Source organism: Prionailurus viverrinus, chromosome A3 (genome assembly GCF_022837055.1).
Source record: "Prionailurus viverrinus isolate Anna chromosome A3, UM_Priviv_1.0, whole genome shotgun sequence".
In the NCBI taxonomy this organism is placed as follows: Eukaryota; Metazoa; Chordata; class Mammalia; order Carnivora; family Felidae; genus Prionailurus; species Prionailurus viverrinus.
In genome coordinates, this window is record NC_062563.1 from 30,617,197 (window position 1) to 30,641,834 (window position 24,638).

The 24,638-nt window shown below is 35.1% G+C and overlaps 1 protein-coding gene across 2 annotated transcripts in view; it reads right to left on the reverse strand.

The window, feature by feature from the left end:
- Nucleotides 1-24,638, reverse strand: part of RNF24 (ring finger protein 24) — a 78,104-nt gene that overhangs the window by 22,603 nt on the left and 30,863 nt on the right. For both annotated transcript variants that reach the window (XR_007150855.1, XM_047852531.1), the window contains exons 2-3: nucleotides 6,585-6,734; nucleotides 633-675 (exon numbers count right to left, since the gene is read on the reverse strand). Coding sequence is in view for 1 of the 2 variants with exons in the window: in XM_047852531.1 (XP_047708487.1) it covers nucleotides 633-675; nucleotides 6,585-6,727 (186 nt within the window). In the remaining variant the exon portion in view is untranslated. The remainder of the gene's footprint in view (nucleotides 1-632; nucleotides 676-6,584; nucleotides 6,735-24,638) is intronic.

Sequence of the window (24,638 nt, forward strand, 5' to 3'; positions counted from 1 at the left end):
GTTTGGAGTAAAATGTTAATGGATGACACATGAAAGAAAAAACAAATTGTACTTGGCCGTCAAGAAAAGCTAAGTTTATTACCTTAAAAAACAAATCAGTAAAAGGATGATAGTACAAAGGGCTAGGGGTTAACAATAATGACCCAAGTATTTGGATTTCTGGTGGTGTGACATTAATAGAAAGGGGGAGGAGATGAGATCATTATAATACAACTGGTCCCCTCTGAGGAGCTGGTGTCTTCTACTGGAAGAGGTGAAAAAAAAAAAAAAAATTCATTTCATGGAATCTCTGGATGCCACTAGATTAACCATAGCTTTAAGGATTATAAACCACAGCATCTCCCTTTAGCAAAATGTTGGCTAAACCTCCCTGTTATATTATTATATCATCTGAACTTTCTATAACTTCAAATAATACTTAAAGAAAATACTTAAAGAAGTTGACCTATTTTGTATTACAAACTGGCAAGTGAAATGCTAAAATGAACGCAAGTAAATTCAGCCCCAGATTAAAATATGAGTGGAAATCTAAATTCTCATTTTTTGGCAAAAAAACAAAACAAACAAAAAACAACCAAAAAAACAAAACAAAAAACATAAAGATCAAAGCCAATCTGAAGTAAATTTCTCACCTGTTTGTAGGCATAAAATTCTTTGTGTGCTTGATGTCTTAGCCTAAAAGACAGAATATGAGTAATGTGATACTGAGGTTTCCAATGTAACAATTTGATAAAAATCTTAAACAGATCTTTGATATTAATTTATATCATTTATTGTTTAAAATCCAAAACCTTTATCCTGAAAAATACCCACATGACCTGTTACCATGTTATGACAATAACCATAAAATATTATCAAAATATTAACTCAAGTGAAATCTCATTAAAACAAAATCTTAACACAACAAATATTTTAATGAACAAGCCTCAATTTATATTGGTGATAGTCCACTGGTTTCAGTAATATTTAATATATTACACTTTTCTTAATTAAAAAATTAAGTATAACATCCATCTAATAATGTACAAAAACTTTAAGAATACAGTTAAATATGTTAAAATACATATATTTATACACTGCTGTAACTATCACCCAGATCAAGATATAGAACATTTCCAGGACCCCTGAAATGACTCGTCCCAATCAGTATCTACTCCAAAGAGGTACCCACTATCTTGATTTCTACCATTACAGATTAACTGTGCTTGTTTTGAGCTTCACATAAATGGATCATTTGGTACACTTTTTATGTTGGCTTTCAGCTCACAAATACTTGTGAAATTCATCCACATTGCAGTAAATCTTTCTGACTGACATATAGTGCTCCACTGTGTGAATATAAGACTATCCATTCCACTGTTGATGAATATTTAGGTTACTTCCAGTTTGGGGCTATTATAAAGCTGCTAAACAAATTCTTCTACATGTCTTTTAGCAGACATATAGACTCAATTCTGTTGAGTATATATGTAGGAGTAGAATTGCTAGTCAAAATGCTTATACCAATTTCTACTCCTAGATGTAATGCATGAGAGCTCTAGCTGTTTTAAATTTTTGCCACTACTTGGTAGGGTTGATTAAAAATTTTTTTAGCTGGACTAAAGCCCAGGGCTCTGTCAGTTAAGCATCAGACTTTGGTCAGGTCTTGATCTCATGGTTCGTGGGTTTGAGCCCTGTGTTGGGCTCTGTGCTGACAGCTCAAAGCCTGGAGCCTGTTTCAGATTCTGTGCCTCCCTCTCTCTCTCTGCCTCTTCCCCATTTGTGCTCTGTCTCCCTCTTAAAAATAAACATTAAAAAAAATTTAGCCAATCTGATAGGTCTATTCAGTGGTATCTCATTTCAGTTTTAATTTGCATTTCCCAAATGATGTTAAGAACCCTTTTATATGCTTATTGTCCATTTGTATATCTTACTTTAAAAAATACCTATTTGGGTCTTTAAAAAATGAGTTACCTTTTTCTTATCAATTTTTCTTTACAAATATTATATATATATTAGATATCTAACATATCTAATATATATATGTATACATACATATATTAGATATACTCTGTTGGGTCTATGTACTGCAATTATCTCCTACTCTGTGGCTTGCATTTTCACTCTCTTGATGGGTGTATCTTTTGATGAACAGAAGCTTTTAATTTAAATTAAGTCTAATTTATAAACTCTTCCCAATATCAGTTCTTTTTGTGTCCAGTTAAAGAAATCTCTGTCTACCCCCAGATCATGAAGATATTCTCTTGTGTGTACTGTGAAAACAATGTGTTATTTTACCTATCACATTTAGGTATCCATTTGAAATTACTTACAGTCCATCTGAAATTTGTCTTTATATATATGATGTGAGTAGGGGTTAAGATTCTTTTTATCCACATGCAGATTTTCATTTGACTCATTTATTGAAAAGTCCCTATTTCCCTTTTGCATTTCAGTGGCATATCTGTTGGGAGACAGACCCAATATGTGGGTCTGTTTCTAGAGTTTCTATTCTGTTCCACTGGTCTATTTGCCTGTTCTTGTATACTAGGTTGAACAGTGTAAAAAATTCATGTCTGCTGGAACCTCAGAATGTAGCCCTATTTGGAAATACAGTCTTTGTAGATTATTTAGTTAAAATGAAGTCATATTGGGATTAGGGTAGACCCTAAATCCAATGCGACTGGTGTCCTTAGAAGAGAAGAGAGACCATACAGAAACACAGGGAAGAAGGCCAGGTAAAGATAGAGACAGACTGAAATGATACAGCTACAAGCCAAAGAACATCAAGGATTCCTGGTAACTACCAGGAACTAGCAGAGGCAAGGAAAGATCCTCTCTTAGAGCCTTCGGAGGGAGCATGGACCTGCTGACACCTTGATTTCAAACTTCTAGCCTTCAGAACTGGATTTAATGTTTATTTATTTTTGAGTCAGAGAGAGCGCGAGCAGGGCAGGGGCAGAGAGAGAGGGAGACACAGAATCCAAAGCAGGCTCCAGGCTCTGAGCCGTCAATGCAGAGCTGGACATGGGGCTCGAATCCACAAATCATGGGATGAGATCATGACCTGAGCCGGCCAAAGTTGCATGCTTAACTGAGCCACCCAGGTGCCCCTAGTGGGTTAGGTGTATTAAATGCATTTTTGATTATAATATTCTCAACTTACATTGGGTTTACTGGGATGTAACCCCACTGTAAGTTGAGGAAGATCTGTATGTGTATATTGTTCTCCAGTTACTTTCATCTCTGTCTTAAAAAGGTATTCTCCTGCTTAAAACTAACAGCAGTATAGGGGTGCTTGGCTGGCTCACTTGGAAGAGTTATGTAACTCTTGATCTCAGGGTCGTGAGTTCTAGCCCCACATTGGATGTAGAGATTACTTAAATAAACTTAAAAAAAAAAAAAAAGAACTACTACCACTATAACTTTTAAGTGTGTCTCCTCTCACCTCCATGGTTCATTCCTTCTCACAAATCCTTCACAACTAGCTCACTCTCCTTAATACTATTTATATTATACTGTATTTATTAATATGCCCGAATCTCTTAAGACAAACACCAAAATACTTCCTTGATTCTATAGCAAACTGCACACCTACCCTACCCCAACCTAATCTTTTCTCAGCCAAGATTCTTCAAAGAGGAGGTCATATTTCTTGTATTCATTTTCACCTGCTGGTCAGGCCTTGCCCCATTACAGTCCACCTTTCATCACCCCTGTATCCATGCTACTGAAACTTTTCTAACTAAAATTATAGACGCAAGCTTAATTGTCAAATGTAATGGGAACTTTTGACATAACTGACTTAATCCACTGAAATGCTACTTGTGGGGTTCCTGTCCTATGATTTTTCTTCCTATCTTCTTCTATCCCCTTCTAGTCTCTTCTATGGGATCCTCTTAAATATCAGTGTTTTCCTAGGATTTTGTCCTGGATCCATTTTATTTCTCTATACACATTCTTTCTAGGGGACCCTCCTGGCCTCAGCTTCTACCTATTATTACATGACTCCCTTTTTCTAGACAGATTTCTTGTAAGCTTTAGACCTATATATCCAATTGTGTACTAAATATTTTGACTGTTAACACAAAAAAACTCAGTCATCCCATGTCTAAAATGGAATCTATCATCTTTCCACCCCAAACCTGCCTGTTTTCTAGCTCTATAAAGGGACTGCTATCTTCCCAGCTGCCTAAACCAGAAGTCCAGGAACAATTCTGAGCACATCTTTTCTTGTCCATCATTAATATCTGGTCACCAAATTCTGTTCATTTTCACCACCCAAATATTACAACCATCCATAACACCCTATGTAGCTCTACTGTCATTATCTTGGTTTAAGACCTTAAAATTTTTGTTAGATAACTCAAAAGCCCCCCTATAACTTTAGTTTTCAATTTTTTCTTAATTTTAAGTGTTTATTTTTGAGAGAGAGAGAGAGAGAGAGAGAGAGAGAGAGAGAGAGAATATGAATGAGACTGAGACTGAGAATAAATGGGGGAGGGGCAGACAGAGAGGGAGCCACAGAATCCAAAGCAGGCTCTGGGTTATCAGCACTGAGACCAATGTGGGGCTCAAACCCAGAAACTGTGGGATCATGACCTAAGCTGAAGTCGGATGCTCAACTGACTGAGCCACTTAAGACGTCCCAGCTTTGATCATTTTAAAGGAGCTGAATCCATAAATCTCCAGATTAACTTCAAATGACTTGTTAAATCCAAATTTAATATATGAAAGGTTAAAACTAACACTAGGTTCATCAGAAAGGAAAAGCTCCTTACATCATGATTTAATTTTCAAAATGGTACCACGGACTTGTAAATGAAGTTTAGAAATGTTTGAACATTTCTAAAAGACTGGTTTCTCTAATTAGACAAGATAATTTTATTTTAGTATATCAGATCCCCACTTATTTGCTTTGTTAGATAAATAATAAAAAAGATACAGAAAGGATAAAATGAAGTACAATGGTAATATATGAAGACAACCGTTACCATTTTTTCCCTTTCTCTACCTATTTGCTTGATTATTCAAAGGAATACAATGAAGTAAAATGGTGTTTCACAATTGATTTCTCAAAAAACTTACCCAGAATCACAATTGGTATATTAGTGTTTTTCTTAAGACAAGGTTAAAGGCTTAGTTCTTAGACATAGTAATAAAAACTATACTATGAGCTAGCTTGAATATTTTAGAATATTTTACATATATAAAACTCCTTCCTTAATGAATCTTTAAAAAATATTTTGTTATATTATTATATTATTTTATCTTTTAAAGTATAATTTGGTTTCAAATATTAAATTCGCAAATTTCTTAGTTAAAACCACTATTTATAGCGAAACCAAAAAATTTAGTAGATCTGAGGGAAGAAATAACAACAACAAAAAATCAGCAGTCCTCTGCCATCCTCCCCAAAGATAATCATATTTTAAGGTTATGAGGTCCTGTTTTTGCTATGGCTAATTCCTTCATTAAAAAAAAAAAAAAAGCCAAATATTTACATAACATTTATCAAACTATTATTAAAAAAAGTTAGAAAAAAAATTTCTGCAAATAACATTTTTCCTAAATGCTATAATTATATTAGTTAAGTGTTTATTTATTACTCTGAGAAAGACCTAAAAATCCTAAGTAGCCAGCATATCTATGAGAGGTAAGAAGTGATTACATTTTGTGAGAACTTCAAAAAAGATTCAATTTCTGTAGGAATGTAGACTTATTTATCAGAATATTGGAAACAATACACTAAATTCATTCAAATTTGGCCATCAGTGAGTAGTCACTGGTGGCAACAATTAATTATTGCTTAAAGACATCTGATGAGGGTATGTATCGTAACCATAATCACATTCTGTACAAGCACTAAAAATTGTTAGAGGTATAGGTGTTTAATAAAATCCAACTTTCTACTCTTTTACTCATAAAGCTCTTTGAACAATACAGTATATGAATTTTTACAGTCTTTAAGTTTCAGCTTTGAAAACTAAAAAGAATAAGACGTTTGTTTAAACAATTATGAGTAAGTCAACTGTGAATCTTTACTGGCCAAATCCATTACTCCTTCATGTGAGGTGTTATCCTTTGTCACTTCTCCCTACACGTGCTGCAGAGCTTTTGGAATATTTAGTGTTTTATGCAGATAATCAATCACCTGAACACTTGACCAAAGGAACTTAAAATCTTAAGAGACCACAAGAACCTGTTTAAAGGCTTGGACATTGTTTTCTAATCCCTAATGACTTTAGCTAACAATGACGCAACACCATCCTTGAAAAGATATCTTGAAATCTTTGTGAATGTAGATTAAATCTTGGGAACAGATAATAAGTGTATCTGGACCAGGTGCTAATATGTTAGAAAAATAAATGGGGACAATTTTCTTCTATAGAATAAAACACATTCATCAACAAATAGGATTGAAGACTGTATAAAGGTGTTTTATTCATTAGTAACTAACTCACAGAAGGTTAAAATGTTTAGCAACCTTAATTTTAGAAAATTTGCTAATTATTGCACATATACAATTTTTTAACCTAAGGGCAAAAAGCTGATTTATAATTGATTAATATATTCTGAAGTAAAACAGAATGAAAACTGATTACCTAATCAAGTAGCAACAGAAGAGTAAACTAAGGATGAAGACAAATATAGCAGTGCCAAAAACCACAATATATATGTTGAGAGGCAGATTCTGGAATCCAATATTAGGCATCCTGAAGTTGTAATGTGGGAAATCCGAGCTCATGGATGAACTGTGGGGGGGAAGAAAAGAAAGGAAAAAAATTAGGTTATAAAGACTAAGAACCAAGATAGCATTATCTTTGAATGTATATAGAGGCAATAATTTTCTTAAGACTTGACCCCATTTGAAATAAATATGATAGACAAAGAGTTAATATTCTTGCCATTCATTTATCATGCTATAAATATATTTTATTTTTAACATTTTGTTTTTTAAAGATCATCAGTTTTTTTGAAAGGTGATCACCAGAGGATAGCACTTTAAATTTCCAATATTGATAAATTTTAAATTGTGACAATTTAAAGTTATAAATAAGGTTATTTTCCCTTCCTTTAACACATCATAATATTGTTTTAAGGACTACAATGAAATATTTTAGGCTGAAAACTTTCTTAGTATCCTCTTAAAAAGGTTTTGAATTTCTTGTGTAGTTGTGGGTTTTTTTCCCCCCCCTTTCTTTTAAATTTAAATTTTAGTTAATATACAGTGCAATACTGGTTTCAGGAGTAGAATTCAGGGATTCATCACTTACATACAACATCACCCAACTAGCCCATCTCCCACCTCCCTCCCTCTGTCAACCCATAGTTTGTTCTTTATCATTAAGAGTCTCTTGTGGTTTGTTTCTCTTCTCTTCCTCCACTCCTTCCCATATGTTCATCTGTTTTGTTTCTTAAATTCCACATGAGTGAAACGTTATTTCTCTTTCTCTGACTTACTTCATTTAGCATAATACACATCATTGCAAATGGTAAGATTTCATTCTTTTTGATGGCTGAGTACATATATACATACCACATGTATGTATATATCCATTCTTCTTTATCCATTCATCAGTCGATGGACATTTGGGCTCTTTCCATAGTTTGGTTATTGTTGATAATGTTGCTATAAACATTAGGGTGTATGTACCCCTTTGAATCTGTATTTTTGTATCCTTTGGGTAAATACCTAATAGTGCAATTGCTGGATAGTAGGGGAGTTCTACTTTTAGCTTCTTGAGGAACTCCCATAGTGTTCTCCAGAATGGCTGCACCAGTTTGCATTCCCACCAACAGTGCAGGAGAGTTCCCCTTTCTCTGCATCCTCGCCAACACCTGTTATTTTTTGTGTTGTTAATTTTAGCTATTCTGACATGTGTGAGGTGGTACCTCATGATGGTTTTGATTTATATTTCCCTGATGATGAGTGTTATTGGGCATTTTTTCATGTGTCTCAGCCATCTGGATATCTTCTTTGGAAAAGCGTCTATTCATGTCTTCTGCCCATTTCTTAACTGGGTTATTTGTTTTTTGGGTATTGAGTTTGGTAAGTTCTTTATAGATTTTGGATACTAACCATTACCAGATATGCCACTTGCAAATATCCTCTTCCATTCCACAGGCTGCTTTTTGGTCTTGTTGATTGCTTCCCTCACTGTGCAGCTTTTCTTTATCTTGATGAGGTCCCAATAGTTCATGCTTGCTTTTGTTTCCCTTGCCTTTGGTGACAAGTCTAGTAAGAAGTTGCTCTAGACAAGGTCAAAGAGGTTAATGCCTGTGTTCTCCTCTAGGATTTTGATAGTTTCCTGTCTCACAATTAAGTCTTCATCCATTTTGAATTTATTTTTGTGTATAGTGTAAGAAAGTGGTCCAGTTTCATTCTTCTCTATGTTGCTGTCCAGTTTCCCCAACACCATTTGTTGAACAGACTTTTTTCCATTGGATATTCTTTCCTGCTTTGTCAAGGATTAGTTGACCATAGAGTTGTGGGTATGCCACAAATATTTATTGAGTACTTACTATGTACTTGACACTACTCTAGAAACTTGAGATCCTACCTAAAACACCTTTACAAGTTACATTCATTCATGAAAAGGTACTTCACTGAAGTAATACCAGGAATCAATAGACATATGAAAAAGTTCAACCTCAAAGTGCAAACTGTGCCCCACCCCGCCAAAACAAAAATAGAACAAGTCTTAAGATCTTAAAAACTTTGTAACCTTTAAAGTAAGGAACATTAATAATGGTAAAATATTGGAAATAACTTAGATATCTCACAAGGAGGTAATTGATTAAATAATTTTGTTAAGTCATGTTACAGTATTATGAGGTCATAAAAATATGTTTCGGTAAATTTTAATGTCAAGGGAAATATAAGGCTATGTGGGAAAAATTAAGCAGGATATAGATTGTATATTAAACATGATCCCATGGGGCACCTGAGTGGCTCAGTCGGTTGAGCATCCAATTTCAGCTTAGGTCATGATCACACAGTTTGTGGGTTCAAGCCCTGTGTCGGGCTCTGTGCTGACAGCTCAGAGCCTGGAGCCTGCTTTGGATTCTGTGTCTCCCTCTCTCTTTTCCCTTCCCCTGCTTGCAACTTTGTCTCTCTCTCTCAAAAATAAACAAACATTAAAAAATATTTTTAAAAATGATCCCAATTTTGGAAAAGGTTAAAAAAAAGGATATATATGTACACCTATATGGGTAGTACACACTGGTATGTATGTGTGCATGTATGGCAGAAAAAAGCCTGAGAGCTAATACGTCAAAATGTTAACAGTGGCTTGTGGTTTATTTTTTAATTTTTTAATGTTTCATTTATTTTTGAGAGAGAGAGAGAGAGAGACACACACACACACAGAGTGTGAATAGGGGAGGGACAGAGAGAAAGGGAGACACAGAATCTGAAGCAGGCTCCAGGCTCTGAGCAGTCAGCACAGAGCCTGATGCAGGGCTCAAACCCACAAACCGTGAGATCATGACCTGAGCCGAAGTTGGACACTTACCCAACTGAGCCACCCAGTCGCCCCCATTTTGATTTTCTTCTTTTTTTTAAGTCCCTTTATTAAGTCAGGCCTTGTTCTGAGCATTTTAATGACTTTATTTTATCTCCACATAAAACTTCTATGTAGGTAGGTACCATAATATCTCCCATTTTATAGATGAGGAAACCAAAGATAAGAGAGTTTTGGTCACATAGTCATGACTGACCAAGTATGTACAGGAGCCAGGGCTTCTCCACCTCCAAAGCCAGTGCGCCCTCACCCTATATGTTCTACAATCTTTTTCTTGTGTTGTTCTTATAATCAGAAAACAGCAAATATTGTTTAAACCTTCAAAAGGGGGATATTTCTGTCCATTTGTTTGGTAATACCGATCTCACCACATAGTTCAAAACCCAAGAATGGAGGCTGCCCCCTTCATTAGATGATGAGCTACAGTAATAAAGTGGCTCATCACACCTTCTCACTAGAACTTTTCTTGTCATTTGGATCCATTGCAAAATGGTCAAAATGAAGACCAACTGCCAGGCTTGATTATCAAGACCACATATTGATAACTGAATTATAACAATCACTACTGCCAAAATCAAAACAAAAGTAAACAAAAACCCACCAAACAAAACATTTCAACTTTTATTTATATAAGGTAAATTAAAAATATGTTTACCGATTTTTAATGTCTTTCTTGGTTCCCAGAAGGGTATACTTAAATTGCAGACACTACTGAGATATTGACTGGCTGTATCTAAAATCTAATGTCTTATTATTACTTTAATTTCCAGCTTCTAATAACTTATACCAGGAAGTCAACAGCACAAAGAACAACTTCATCGCATGGAAACTCTTCTCTGAGAACTTCCAAACATAAATAATGGTTAATATTTAGTTTTGAACTTTCAGCCATTTTCTGCAAGTGCTTTTTTACTCAGATACATAATTTCCTTTTTCCTATACTCAGATCATCTTGGAAGGGAAGGAAAGAATTAAGGACAACTTTACTAAATATATCTAGCACATACATTATAGAGTTGTAAGAAAAGTACAGCTGCACAAAACTTCACCCTTAATCTCCACATTGCTGACAGGGCCTCACCTGATGACCCTTGCTACAGTCAAGACTTTGATGATGTCCTTCAATCCCTTAGAAATATCCCTCACCAGACAAATTGGGCTTGGTAAAAGAACTCTCACTTTAGGAAACAAGAGATTAAACATCCATGCTAGAAAGGCTAACAGAGAAGAAATAGGCAAAAAGAAAGTGGTGTGGTAGAAAAAAGGACAGGTTAATAGTCAGCAATTTCGGATGTTGCTCCCAGGATAACACTAGCTAGATGTCAGCATTTGGCCCATCTATACCTTAATTATCTCATCTTCAAATGGAGTAATGCCTATGCTACCAACTTCATTGGATTCCTGGAAGGATAAAATGAGACCACAGATACTGAAGTGTCTGAGAACTCTAAGAGTCATGACCAAATACTAAAGTTTTAGTGTGTGTGTGTGTGTGTGTGTGTGTGTGTGTGTGTGTGCATGTGCATGCATTTGGCAGGGACTGGAGGAGGGGTGACATTAAATAAAAGAAGCTCTGACAAAAATCAAGTCTCTGGAGAGGATTTCACCAAACCAAGCACTCCTTTCTCAGGGAGCTCCTCTGCACACACTGTCAAGCTTTGTGTCAAGTGGCCTGCCAACCCAGTCCCCAGTGGTAGGAACTGGAAACTTATCCTTTCTAAAGGAAGCCATCAATATAGGCCAGCAGGGCATGTGTCAGTGGTGTTGAGAACACTGCCCTGCAGGAGTCCTTGCACTGGGTGGCACCACCAACAAAGTCTTGAGGAATTTTGAACAGGTACACAGATATGCAGACTGAGAGGTAGTGCTGCCATTAGAGGGGAAAGACATCTACCTCGGTGCTCCTGAGAGCTGGCTGGCTGCTGAGACTTTCCTAGGAGTTCTCCCTTCTTAGCAAGGCCTTACAACCTATTACCAGAGGGGTGAGGTTGGCAGGGGATATGCTGATGCTGAACACATTTTAGGAATTTTCTCCTTTTCCTTTGATGAATGAAATTGCTTAGCTACAATTGATATGTTGGCCCAACAGCTAAGTAGAGGGTGTATTATTCCAAGATGCTAATCCTGGTGTAGTGACACATTAGTTTTAGAATATTTTCATCATAATATCTTTTCAGTATGAGTATTAATAACCCTTTAAAATGTCATCTTTAAAAAGAGAGCCACTATTCATCATCCTAGTAATAAGCATACTTTGCTACTGAGGTATCACAAATGTAAAAGTTACTTAGGAACTGCTCCTTGTGAGGAGAAACAGAACATACAATATGCTACTGGATTTTACTTGCCATTTCTGACTTAATTCACGTGAAAACCTTTTCCCTCCTTATGAAATTCATAGTTGCTGAAATCTGTAGTTTCAGCCTAAATTTCAAACCATCTATCTAATTAGGTTATCTATAAAAAGAAAGAAAAAGAAAAACACAGAAGATCTGAGTATTTTATGAGCAATGGGATTTCCCACCAAAATACAAGAGATATGGTTCCACAGGGGACCTGAGTTGAACACAATGCACCACAGCTAGACAGGCTACAGTAGCGTTCTTGAAGTGTGTTTGGTAGCCACATACTTCCTAGGCCAGTTCCTGTTCCCTGGACAATACCACATCATCATCTTCCCAGTAGTTAGTATTCTACTTTAGCTTCAAAAATGCTCAGATAGACAGACACCAATAATCAGACTGCTGTATTTTATAATTTATGGTTCACAAACCATTAAAAAAAATCCTATACTTGTTTCTTATAATACAAAAGCCCAAGAAAAACTTAAGAACAATTATTTTGGGTTTTTAAAATCTTTTTTTTTTTTTGAAACATGAGATTTTTAATTTACATTAAAAAAATGCACCCATGTTGTATGTACCGGTCAGAGTCTGGACAAACGAATACACCCATGTTACCACAACCCTAATCAAGATACAGAACACTTCCATTTACCCAGAAAGTTCCCTTGTACCCCTTTGCAGTTAATCACCACTCCCACTGATCTGATTTCTATCATTACCGATTAATTTTCCTTATTCTAGAATTTCACAGTCAAATGGAATCACACAGGATGTAGTCTTTCGTGTTCAGCTTCTAGTCATCAGCAGGTCCTTGAAAGACTCTGAATAGTTACAGAAAACACTTCACATTATATTCCCAGTTTGCTCTAATTATCACATTATCTCCAGTTATCGTCTCTTAAAGATTACTGACTTCATCTTTTGAAAATATCAATTTTATGGTTAATCCTTTGACATTTCTTTCTATACAGAATTTCTGGTTATCTTTTTTAGTTGTGTTACTGATTTCATGGAAGAAATTTTCACTATGTCCTTTATATAGGTGTTCCTTTCCATTTTTTAAGTCCTTCTTCAGTGGAGCACTTTCTTTTTTCCTATTGTTTTTTAGGTCTTCAACAGAAGAAACATACAATTCACTTGCCATGTTTTGTCCCAATCAAATTCTACAAGAAAATAAGAACTCTGAGGTGCTCATGAGTGAGGCAGTCAAGCCCCTTCTATGGTGAGGCATCTGCTGATATGGACAAGTCTCTAGTAGCTAAGAGAACAGAAGTGCTAGCTACAGCTTAGTCCAGTGGGCTCCCTCATTAAGCTAGGAGGGAATACAAAGGATGTGGATACGCACAGAATTCTTTCTTTTACTGATGTTGTTCTCTAATAAAAGGTGATTTTCACCTTTTATTTTCATAGAATCATGAAAAAACCTTCAAGTCTATGGTCCTATACAACTGTTGGTGGGCAACATGTATGGCTAATGCACACATAACATGATCGACACCCAGGACTGCCTAAACATTTTTGTGCACTTCTGCCCCAGCACTATTTCTTGAAAAGATAACCCCTGCCCCATTGAATTGCCTTGGGACCTTAACAGAAAATCAGTTGACCATAAATATGTAAAGATTTATTTCTGGTCTCTGAATTACTTCATTGATCTGTATGTCTTTCTTTATTCCAATTTCACACAGTCTTGACTACCATAACTTTGTGGTAAGTTTTGAAATAAAAAAGTGTTAAGTCCTCCAACTTTGATGTTTTTCAATATTGTTTTGACTATTTTGGTTCTTTGTTATTACAAATAAAATTTAGGATCAGCTTGTTAATTTCTGCAAAAAAGCCAGCTGAGATTTTGAAGGAGATTGCTTTAAATCTATAAATTTGGGAAGAACTGCCATGTCAATAATATTGTCTTCAAATGCATGAACATGGAATTTCTCTCATTTAGATTGTCTTTCATTTCTTTCAGATATGTTTTGAAGTTTTCAGTGTATTAGTCTTGCACTTCTTTTGTCAAATTTATTCCTAAGTGTTTTATCCTTTTTAATGCTACTGTGGATGCAATTGTTTTTTTAAATTTGTTTTGGGTTGTCCAATGTTTATATATAGAAATAAACTGATTTTCTCTATAATGATCTTATATCCTGTGACCTTACTAAACTCATTTATTAGTTTTTTTTTATTCCTTTGCATTCCCTAAATGCAGGATGATCACTTCATCTGTGAATAAAGACAGCTTTATATCTTCTTTTCTAATCTGATTGTATTTCATTTTTCTTTCCTGAATTAATTGGCTAGAACCTCCAGTACACTGTTGAAAAGAAGTAGTGAATGCAGACATCTTTTCTTTGTTTCCAATCTTAGAGGAAAAGCATTTAGTATTTTATTATTAATTATGATGTTAGGATTTTATGTAGAAATTTTATATGCAAATTTCTTTTATTCCTAATTTGCTGAGAGTATTTAATCATAACAGTCTATTATATTAATTGTTTTCTGGTGTTAAATTAATCTTGCATTTCTGGTGTAAATCTCACTTAGTCACAATCATTTTTATATATTCTGGGACTCAGCTTTGTGGAGGATTTATGAAGCTACAGTCATAAAAGATATTGGTCTATAGTTTTCTTTTTTTTTTTTTATAAAGTTTATTTATTTTGAGAGAGTGAGTGAGCAGGGGAGGAGCAGAGAGAGGGAGAGAGAGAGAATTTTAGGCAGGCTCCATGCTGTCAGCACAGAGCCTGATGTGGGGCTCTAACTCACGAACTGTAAGATCATGAACTGAGCCAAAACCAAGAGTTGGGCCTTTAACCAATGGAGCCACCTACAGGTGCCCCTGTAGTTTTCTTTTCTTGTGATTTTTTTTTTTTTTTTTTTTTTTTGGCTTTGGTATCAGGCCAATACCCAGGATACCAAGGTATCATGGTAAGATAACATACTAGTCTCAAAATGAGTTGTGAAGTGCCCCAGTTCCTCTATTTTCTGAAAGAGTTCATGAAAAATTGGTATTATTTCTTCTTTAAATGTTTAGTAAAATTCAGTGAGCCTATCTGGGTTTGGGTTTTTCTTTGTGGGAAGACTTCATAAGTTATTCAATTTGTTTAGTGTCTAGGTCTATTCAGATTTTTTATTTCTTGAGTCAGTTCAGTGATTTGGATCTAAGAATATGCCCATTTCATCTGCATTTTAACATTCATCGTTCATGGTATCCCTTTATAATTCTTTTAATTTTTCTAAGATTTGGTAGTGTGTATCCTCTTTCATTCGGGATTTTAGTAAGTTGTATCTTCCTTTTTACTTGATCAGTTTAGCTCAGAGGTTGGTAAACTAAGGCACATGGCTTATTTTCACATAGTCTATAAGCTAGGAATATTTTTCACATTTTAAAAGGTGTGCCAAAAACTCAAACAAACAAGAATATATGAAAAAGACCACCTGTGGCCCTCAAAGCCCCAAATATTCACTCTCTGGTCCCTTATAAAAAAAAATTACCAATTCTTGCTTTAGCTAAAGTTCTCAATTTTGTTATTCTTTTCAAAGAACCAACTTTTAATTTCACTGATTTTCCTCTGCATTTCCTTGTTTTGTATTTCATGGATTTCTACTCTGATCTTTATTACATCCTGCCTTCTACTTGGTTTGGGTTTAGTCTGTTCTTTTTCTACTTCCTTATAGTGGAAGCTTAGGTCATGGGTTCGTATTCTTTACTCTTTCATTTTTAAAAAAAATTTATTTACTTATTTTGAGAGACAGTGAGTGGATGCATGAGCAGGAGGGGCAGAAAGAGAAGGAGAGAGAGAATCCCAAGCAGGCTCTGCACTGTCAGCCTACAGAGCCCAACATGGGGCTCAATCCCACGAACCATGAGATCATGATCTGAGCTGAGATGAAGTCAGATGCTCAACTGACTGAGCCACCCAGGTGCCCCATCTTAACTCTTTTCTAATACAGGCATTTACAGCTATAAATTCTCTCTCTAACCTCTGCTTTAACTAGGTCCCTTTAATTTTTTATAATTATCAAAGATCTATTTTTTTTGAGCAATAATTAAAAACATAATTTATAGAATTATAAAAAAAACAAGTAGCAAATGATTATTACAAAAGTGATACCTTTGAATATAACTTTCAAAATTTTACTTTGTCACAATTTTTTTTTTTTTTGAGAGAAAGAGAGAGAGCGTGATTGGGGTCTGGGCAGAAAGAGAGGGAGACACAGAATCTGAAGCAGGCTCCAGGCTCTGAGCTGTCAGCACAGAGCCTGATACGGGTCTCGAACTCATGAACCATGAAATCATGACCTGAGCTGAAGTCAGACGCTTAACAAACTGAGCTACCCAGGTGCCCTTTGTCACAACTTCTTAAGAGGCATACCCTGCATATGCTTAAAAATTTTTGAGGTGAAATTCACATAACATAAAATTAACCATTTTAAAGTGAGCAATACCAGTGTTATTTAGTGTCTTCACAATGTTGTGCAACCATCACCTCTAAGTCTAAAACATTTCATTACTCTAAATTTAGAGACACCCTGTATCCATGAAACAATCATTCCCTACACCTTCCCTACTCCCAGCCTTGACAACCACCAGGCTATTTTCTCTTTCTATGGATTTACCAATTCTGGATATTTCATATATATAGCATCATTCAATAAATGACCTTAGTATCTGATTTCTTTCTTCGCATGTTTTTGAGGTTTTTACCCATATTGTAGCATGCATCAGTACTTCATTCCTTTTTATGGGTGAACAACATTCCATTGTATGTATATATTACAACTTGTTTATCCATTCATCCGTTGATGGATGTTTGGGTTCTTTCCACCTTTTGGTTACTGTGCTGCTATCAACCTTTGTATATAAGGATTTGCTTTAGCACCTGTTTTAGTTCTTTTATATGTATTCCTAGAAGTGGTATTAGTGGGTCATATATATTTCTACATTTAACTTTTTGAGGAACCATCAAACTGTTTTCCACAATGGCTATACCACTTTACATTCCCAGCAGCAATGTACTTTCTTCATAATTCAACTTTCTTCATATTCTCAATAATATTTCTTATTTTCTGTGATTTTTATTTTTTAAAATATCCACTCTCATGGGCATAAAAGTGGCATTTCACTGTGATTTTGATGTACATTTCCCTAATGAGTAGTAACGTTAAACATCATTTTGTATGCTTATTTCACTTGTCTATATTCTTTGGAGAAAAGTCTGTTTAAGTCCTTTGCACATTTAAAAAAAAATTTTTTTTTCAACGTTTATTTATTTTTGGGACAGAGAGAGACAGAGCATGAACGGGGGAGGGGCAGGGAGAGAGGGAGACACAGAATCGGAAACAGGCTCCAGGCTCTGAGCCATCAGCCCAGAGCCTGATGCGGGGCTCGAACCCACAGACCGCGAGATCGTGACCTGGCTGAAGTCGGACGCTTAACCGACTGTGCCACCCAGGCGCCCCCTTTGCACATTTTTTAAAATGGTCTGTCTTTTTGTTGCTAAGCTAGTAAGAGTTCTTTCTGTATTCTGGATACTAAACCCTTAATAGACACATAATTTATAATTATTTTCTCCCATTATGTAGTTTGTCTTTTATGTTTTGATAATTTCCTTAAATGTACAAAAAGATTAAATTTTGGTGAAGTCAAATTCATCTTTTTTCTTTTGTGGCTCATGCTTTTGGTGTCATACCTAGGAATCTATTGCTAAATCTAAGATCATGTAAGTTTACCTCTATGATTTTCTTCTAAGAGTTTTCTAGCTTCAGTTCTTATATTTAGGTCACTGGTCCATTCTGAGTTAATTTTTATGTAGGATATGAGAAAGGGATCCAACTGTATTCTTTTGCATGTGAATATCCAGTTATCCTAGCATCATTCATTAGACTGTTCTTTCCATACTGGTCTTCACACTCTTGTCAAAAATCAACTGGCCATAGCTGGTTGGGATTGATTTCTGGACTCTCAAATCTATTCCATTGGTTTATACCAGTACCACATTGCTGTGATTACTGTAGCTTCATAGTAAGTTTTGAATTGAAGTGTTAAGTTTTCCAACTCTGTTCTTTGTCAAAACTGTTTTGGTTTTGGAGGCCCCTTACAATTCCATAAGAATTTGTGGACTGGCTTTTCCATTTATGCAAAAAAAATGATTGAAATTTTTATAGAAATTACACTGACTCTATAGATTGCTTTAGGTAATCAATCCATTATTTTGGTTATTGTATTTTCATTTTCATCCAGTTCAAATGTTTTCTAATTTTGTGTTTTCTTTACCCATGGGCCATGTAGAAATATAGTACTTAATTCCAAATATTTGTGGGTTTCCCAAATTTCCTTCTTTTGGTGATATCTAATTTAATTCCATCATGATCAGACAACACATCTTGTCAGGTTTCACTCCTTTTCAATTTATAGAGACTTGTTTTATGACCTAGCATAAAGTTTCCACTAAAGTTTAGTGGAACATAGTCATGCTCATTCATTGATGTTTTGTCCATGGCTGCTTTTGAGTTAAAACAGCAGAGTTGAGGCTGTGACAGAGACAATTCAGGTAATAAGTCTAAAATACTATGTGACCCTTTAAGAAAACTTTAACCAACACCTGGTAGCATATGGTCTATTTTGGAGGTTATTCCATGTGTGCTGAAGAACAATTGGTATTCTGCTGTCATTAGGTAGAGTATTCTATAAATGCCTGTTAAGTCAAGTTGGTTGATAGTGTTGGTTCAATTTTCATAGATCTTTGGTGATTTTTGGTGTAACTGTTCTACCCATTATTGAGAGTGAGGTCTTAAAATTTTCAATTCTTGTTGTTGAATTACCTATTTTCCCCTTTAATTTTATCAGTTTTGCTTTGTGTATTTTGGGGCTCAGCTGTTAGGTGGGTATTTGTTTTTAACTGTTATAGCTTCCTGATAAATTGATCATTTTATTATGAAATGTCTTTGTCTCATAATTTTTTAAAAAGTCTATCTTGTCTGTTGTTGGCATAGCCACTTTAGCTCTCTTATGCATATTCTTTGCAAGATTTCTCTTTTCCCATCATTTTCTGTCTTTGAATTTGGTGTGTCTCTTGTGACAGAATACTGTTGGACCTTTTTTTAATCCAGTCAGCCAATGTCTGCCTTTTAGTTGAAGTAATCTAGTCACATTCAATGTTATTATTGCTATGCTTGGGTTTATGTGTCATTTTGCTATTTGTTTTCCATATATCTCATGTCTTTTTTCTGACCTTTTTTGTATTAAGTGGATATTTTCTTTTTTTAAAAAAAAATTTTTTTTTTAACGTTTATTTTACTTTTGAGACAGAGACAGAGCATGAACGGGGGAGGGTCAGAGAGAGGGAGACACAGAATTGGAAGCAGGCTCCAGGCTCTGAGCCATCAGCCCAGAACCCGATGCGGGGCTCGAACTCACGGACCGTGAGATCGCGACCTGGGCTGAAGTCGGACGCTTAACCGACTGAGCCACCCAGGCGCCCCTTAAGTGGATATTTTCTAATGTACCATTTTAATTCCTTTTTTGAATTTTAAAATATTTTTCCCTAATTGATAATTTATTGACATAATTGTAGATTCATATGTAGTTGTAAGAAATAATAGATCCTTTGTATATTTTGCCAAGTGTCCCACAGTGCTAACATTTTACAGTATAAATCATAACTATACAGAGCGCCTGGGTGGCTCAGTCAGTTAGGTGCTTGACTTCAGCTCAGATCATGATCTCGCAGTTCGTGAGTTTAAGCCCCCATTGTGCTCTGTGCTGACAACTCAGAGCCTGGAGCCTGCTTCGGATTCTGTGTCTCCCTCTGCCACTCCCCTGCTTGCGCTCTCTCTCTTTCTCGCTCAAAAATAAACATTAAAAAATCATAACTGTATATTAGTTATATTTATAACGATAACATCACAAACGGGATAGCCATTGATATAACCAAGCTTACTCAGATTTCCTCAGTTTTCCTTATGCTTGTTCCTGCATGCATGCATATGTGTGTATCTACCACCACAGAGAGGAATACTGAACAGTTCGAACACCAGAAGGATTCTTTCATGACAACACACTACTGCCCTTCACTCTCAGGACCTAACCTCTGGCAATGACCAGTATGTCCTCCATGTCTAAGATGCTGTCATTTCAAAATTGATACATAAATGGAATAATTATGGAACTTTTTAGAGTTAGCTTTTAGCTTTTTCCACTCAGCCTAATTCTCTGGAGATTCAGGTAGGTCATTGCATGTATAGTTTGTTCCTTTTTATTCCACAGTTATGTATGTACCACAGTTTGTTTAGTCATTCATCTGCTGAAGGACATCTGGGTTGTTTCCAGTTTTGGCTATTACAAAAAAATCTGCTATGAACATTTGGGTACAACACACTTCTAAAATCCATGGGTCAAAAGAGGTCTCAAAGGATACTTACAAAAAAATACAGTAAAGTTGACTGAAAATGGAAATACAATACATCAACATTTGTGGGACACAGATCAAGCAGTACCTAGAGGGAAATTCATACCACTAAAATGTATAACATTAGAATAGGAGAATTTCAAATCAATCTAAACTCCACATCAAGACTCTAGAAAACGAGCAAAATAAACCCAACTTAAACAGAAAGAAGGAAATAAAGAGCAGAAATCAATGAATTAAAAAAAGGAAAATGATCTAGAAAACCAATGAAACAAAAAGCCAAGACTGTTCTTTGAAAAGATCAATAAAACTGACAAACCTGTAGCAAGGATTTAAAAAAAAAAAAAAGGCACAAATTACCGATATCAAAAATTAAATAGGAGGTATCACTACAGATCCTGCAGCCATCAAAAGGATTAGGGCATACACACATAAATTTAACAACCTAAATAAAAAAGACCAATTCCTCAAAAAACACAAACTACCATAACTCTAATATAAAGTAATTTGAATAGCTTTGTAACTTTTAACAGTTGGGTGTGTCATTTAAAAATACACAAAAAAGAAAGCTCCAGGCCCATATGATTTTACCCGAGAATTCTACCAAATATTTAAAGAAGAATTAAAACCAATTATTGAAGATCTCTTGTGGAAAACAGGAGGAAATACTTTGTAATTAATTTCTTGAAGCTAGTATTACCCTGGTTGCCAAAGCAGATAAGGACAGTATCTCTTGAACATAAACATAAAAATTCTCAACAGAATTTAGCAACTAGAATTCAGCAATATATAAAAAGAATTTTATATCAGGACCAAGTGGAGCTTATTCCAAGGATGTAAAGCTGGCTTAATATTTTTTTAAAAAATCAATGCAATCACTATATTAAACAGCTAAAGGATACAAAAAATCATATAACCATAATAATTAATGCAAAAAAAAAGCATCTGACAAAATTCAACATCAATTCAATATAAAAACCCCCAGAAATACAGGATTAGAAGGGAACTTCCTTGACTTGATAAAAAGCATCTACAAAGGGGCGCCTGGGTGGCGCAGTCGGTTAAGCGGCCGACTTCAGCCAGGTCACGATCTCGCAGTCTGTGAGTTCGAGCCCCGCGTCGGGCTCTGGGCTGATGGCTCAGAGCCTGGAGCCTGTTTCCGATTCTGTGTCTCCCTCTCTCTCTGCCCTTCCCCCGTTCATGCTCTGTCTCTCTCTGTCCCAAAAATAAATAAACGTTGAAAAAAAAAATTAAAAAAAAAAAAAAAAAAAAAGCATCTACAAAAAATAACAACAAAAAAATCAAACACAAAAATACATGTGTTAAAATGTAGTGAGCCACAAATGGGATGTATAGCTTTCATGACTAGGAGGGAAGACTCTGAAGCAAAGAAAACTGGATCATTTTAGTAAAATCTGAGAAGGAACAAAAGTTGTATGTGTGGGGGAGTAGTCATAAGAAAGCAAGTGAAGGAAATATAAAATAAAATGGTAGGAACAAGATCTAAAGTTAATTATGAGGAAAATAAATGGTTTAAATCCCCTTAATAAAAAAGAGACTCTAAGACTACATAAAAACAATAATCAGTTATATGCTGTTTGTAAGAAAATACTTAAGACAATTCTAAGAATTTTCTAAATGAGGATGGTGATAGGAAAAATGAGCAAAAATATTTCAGGTAAATATTGTATAAGTGCCAATTTCAAACAAGTAGAAATGAAGGCAGAAACAGGTTACATGGAACAATGATGCTTTATGATTAAAAAATTAGAGGTATATATAACCAAATAAGACATATAGACATAAACCTTCACTTAACACAGCATCCAAATACAGAAGCAAATGTTATTAGAAACACACTAAGAATTTGGTAAAAATATAACCATGGTGCAGCCTAAAGAGAGAGAGAGAGAGAGAGAGAGAGAGAGAGAGAGAGAGAATATAAACAATACCATTAACAAATAATAAATATACATTTAGAACTTTGTATCTTAAAGAGAAAACACATTCTTTTCAAATGACTCTGGAACATCTACATTTAGATAAACTGTTTATTATAAGGAACATTTAAAAGACCACATTCTGTGCCCACAATGCAATAAAATTAACTCAACAGTAAAAAGATAAACAAAAGAAAACTACTTGGGAATTCAAAAAATAATCTTTGAAATGACTTGGGTCCAAGAGGTAATCAAAATAAATTATAGACCATTTAGAAATTAATCACATTGGAGGAAAAAGCCTTGTACTAAGAGAAAAATTCATAATCTTCAATCTTGTATTACCAATCTTTATGAAAATAAATGAGCAAAAGAATTCACTTTAGAAGCTAGAAAAAGAGTAAATCAAACAGAATAAACTAGAAGAATGTATTAATAAAGGTCAAACAGAAATAGATGGGTTAAAACAAACAAAAAATTCCACAGGGGAACTGAAATCAACCAACTAACCAATAAAATATTAAGAATGTGAAAAAGATAAAAACTAGTGTTATGCTGACATTTAAAAAAATCTTATAAGAGAATTCATTTATAAATGTATGATTTTATAGGAATATATAGAATTTTATAGGAATAGGAACCAAACTGGCTCAAGAAGAAATCTTGAAAATATACAACTGTGTCTTCATAAAAAGGTCCAGACACTGATGGCAATGGAGGTGGAACTCCATCTAAACTTGTACAGATAATTCCACTACCAAAAAAACTGACCCAGAGTACAGAAACAAAGAAAAAACAAAAAAGGTAGAGAGCATCCCAACATCTTTAAGCAGGTAAGCATAATCACGAAACCAAAACTAAAACTATACAGTGGAGTTCACAAACTTGAGGCTTATGTGCTAAATCTGGGCTTGTGAATATGTTTTGTTTAGCATATACAAACTTTTAAAAATTGAGATTAACAGTTTAAATTTGGGAGATATACAATTTGTGGGGCACCTGGGTGGCTCTGTAGATTAAACATTTGATTCTTGATTTTGGTTCAGGTCACGATCTCACAATTTGTGAATTGGCATCCCAAATTGGGACTCTGTGCTGACAGTGTGAAGCCTCCTTGGGATTCTCTCTCTCCCTCTCTCTGCTCTATATATATATATATATATATATATATATATATATATATATATATATATATATATATATAAAATTTGCAATGTCCAGCTTTACATGGAAAAAGATCAGAAGACCTAATAATTCTGGGCTTCATTCTTGCAGGGCAACAATTGCTCAGTGGCCTTGGGGCCTCCAAGCTGCTATGTTGCTGTGCAACTGGGAGGTGAGGAGGGGAAATTCTTACATACTAGGGTAAAGTGCACCCCTGGGCTAAGTCACTAATGCTCTCATTGGTCACAATTTCCACTATCCCCTAATACTCCCTAACTCTGAACCCAATGTCAGTAGGTCACTTGTACTTATCCTGTTACTTTTCTCAAAGTAGATAAATATTTCTACCTCTATAGAAAGAAAGAAAGAAAGAAAGAAAGAAAGAAAGAAAGAAAGAAAGGAAGGAAGAAATCAAGGACTGTATGATTTTGTTTTCTACCCAAGTGTACTTGAGTGATTCAATTTTCTGCCTGGCCCTATTGCCACCAAGTTTGTTGCCTTTCCCTTATGATTTCTATCTTTGATTTTCCCACATCAGATAATAGAAATTCTCACCTATATTCTTTCTTAATACCTACATGGTATTTAACCCATCTAGAAACTATTGCGTGGAAAAAAGGCCTAAAATTGTTTTTCCAAATGGTTAGTCATCTATTGCAAAAGCATTTGTAAAGCTCTTTCTCCACTGTCTTAAAATTCTACCTTTTTCAGAGTCACTTTTTACATATGTCTGGGTCTGTTCCTGGATTCTGCAGTCCCGTCACTTTTTTCTATCTATGATAATGGCCTGCACCAGCATGCAATGTTTTGTTTTAATATAGCTTTATCATACCAATAATTAATACATGATAGGGCAATATTTCCATTATTACTCTTCTTTTTTAATATTTTCAGTAAGTCTTTATGTATTATTATTATTATTATTATTATTATTTGAGAGAGCACGTGCATGCATATGAGAGAGGGGCTCAGGAAGACAGAGAATCCTAAGCAGGTTCCATACTCAGAGTACGGAGCCCAACATGGGGCCCTATCCCATGACCCTAGGATCACGACCCGAGCTGATACCAAGAGTTAGATGCTCAACGACTGGGCCACCCAGGTACTCCTCAAGGCTTTCTTATACCATTTTTTTTTTCAGATAAACAAAAGATATCCTGTTGGGAAGTTGACTGAAAGTATATTAAATTTATAGCTTACTTCAGGGAACTTATTTTTCATTTATTCTAGTTTCATTTTATGTCTTTCAGTAGACTTTATAGCTATATTCATACAGGT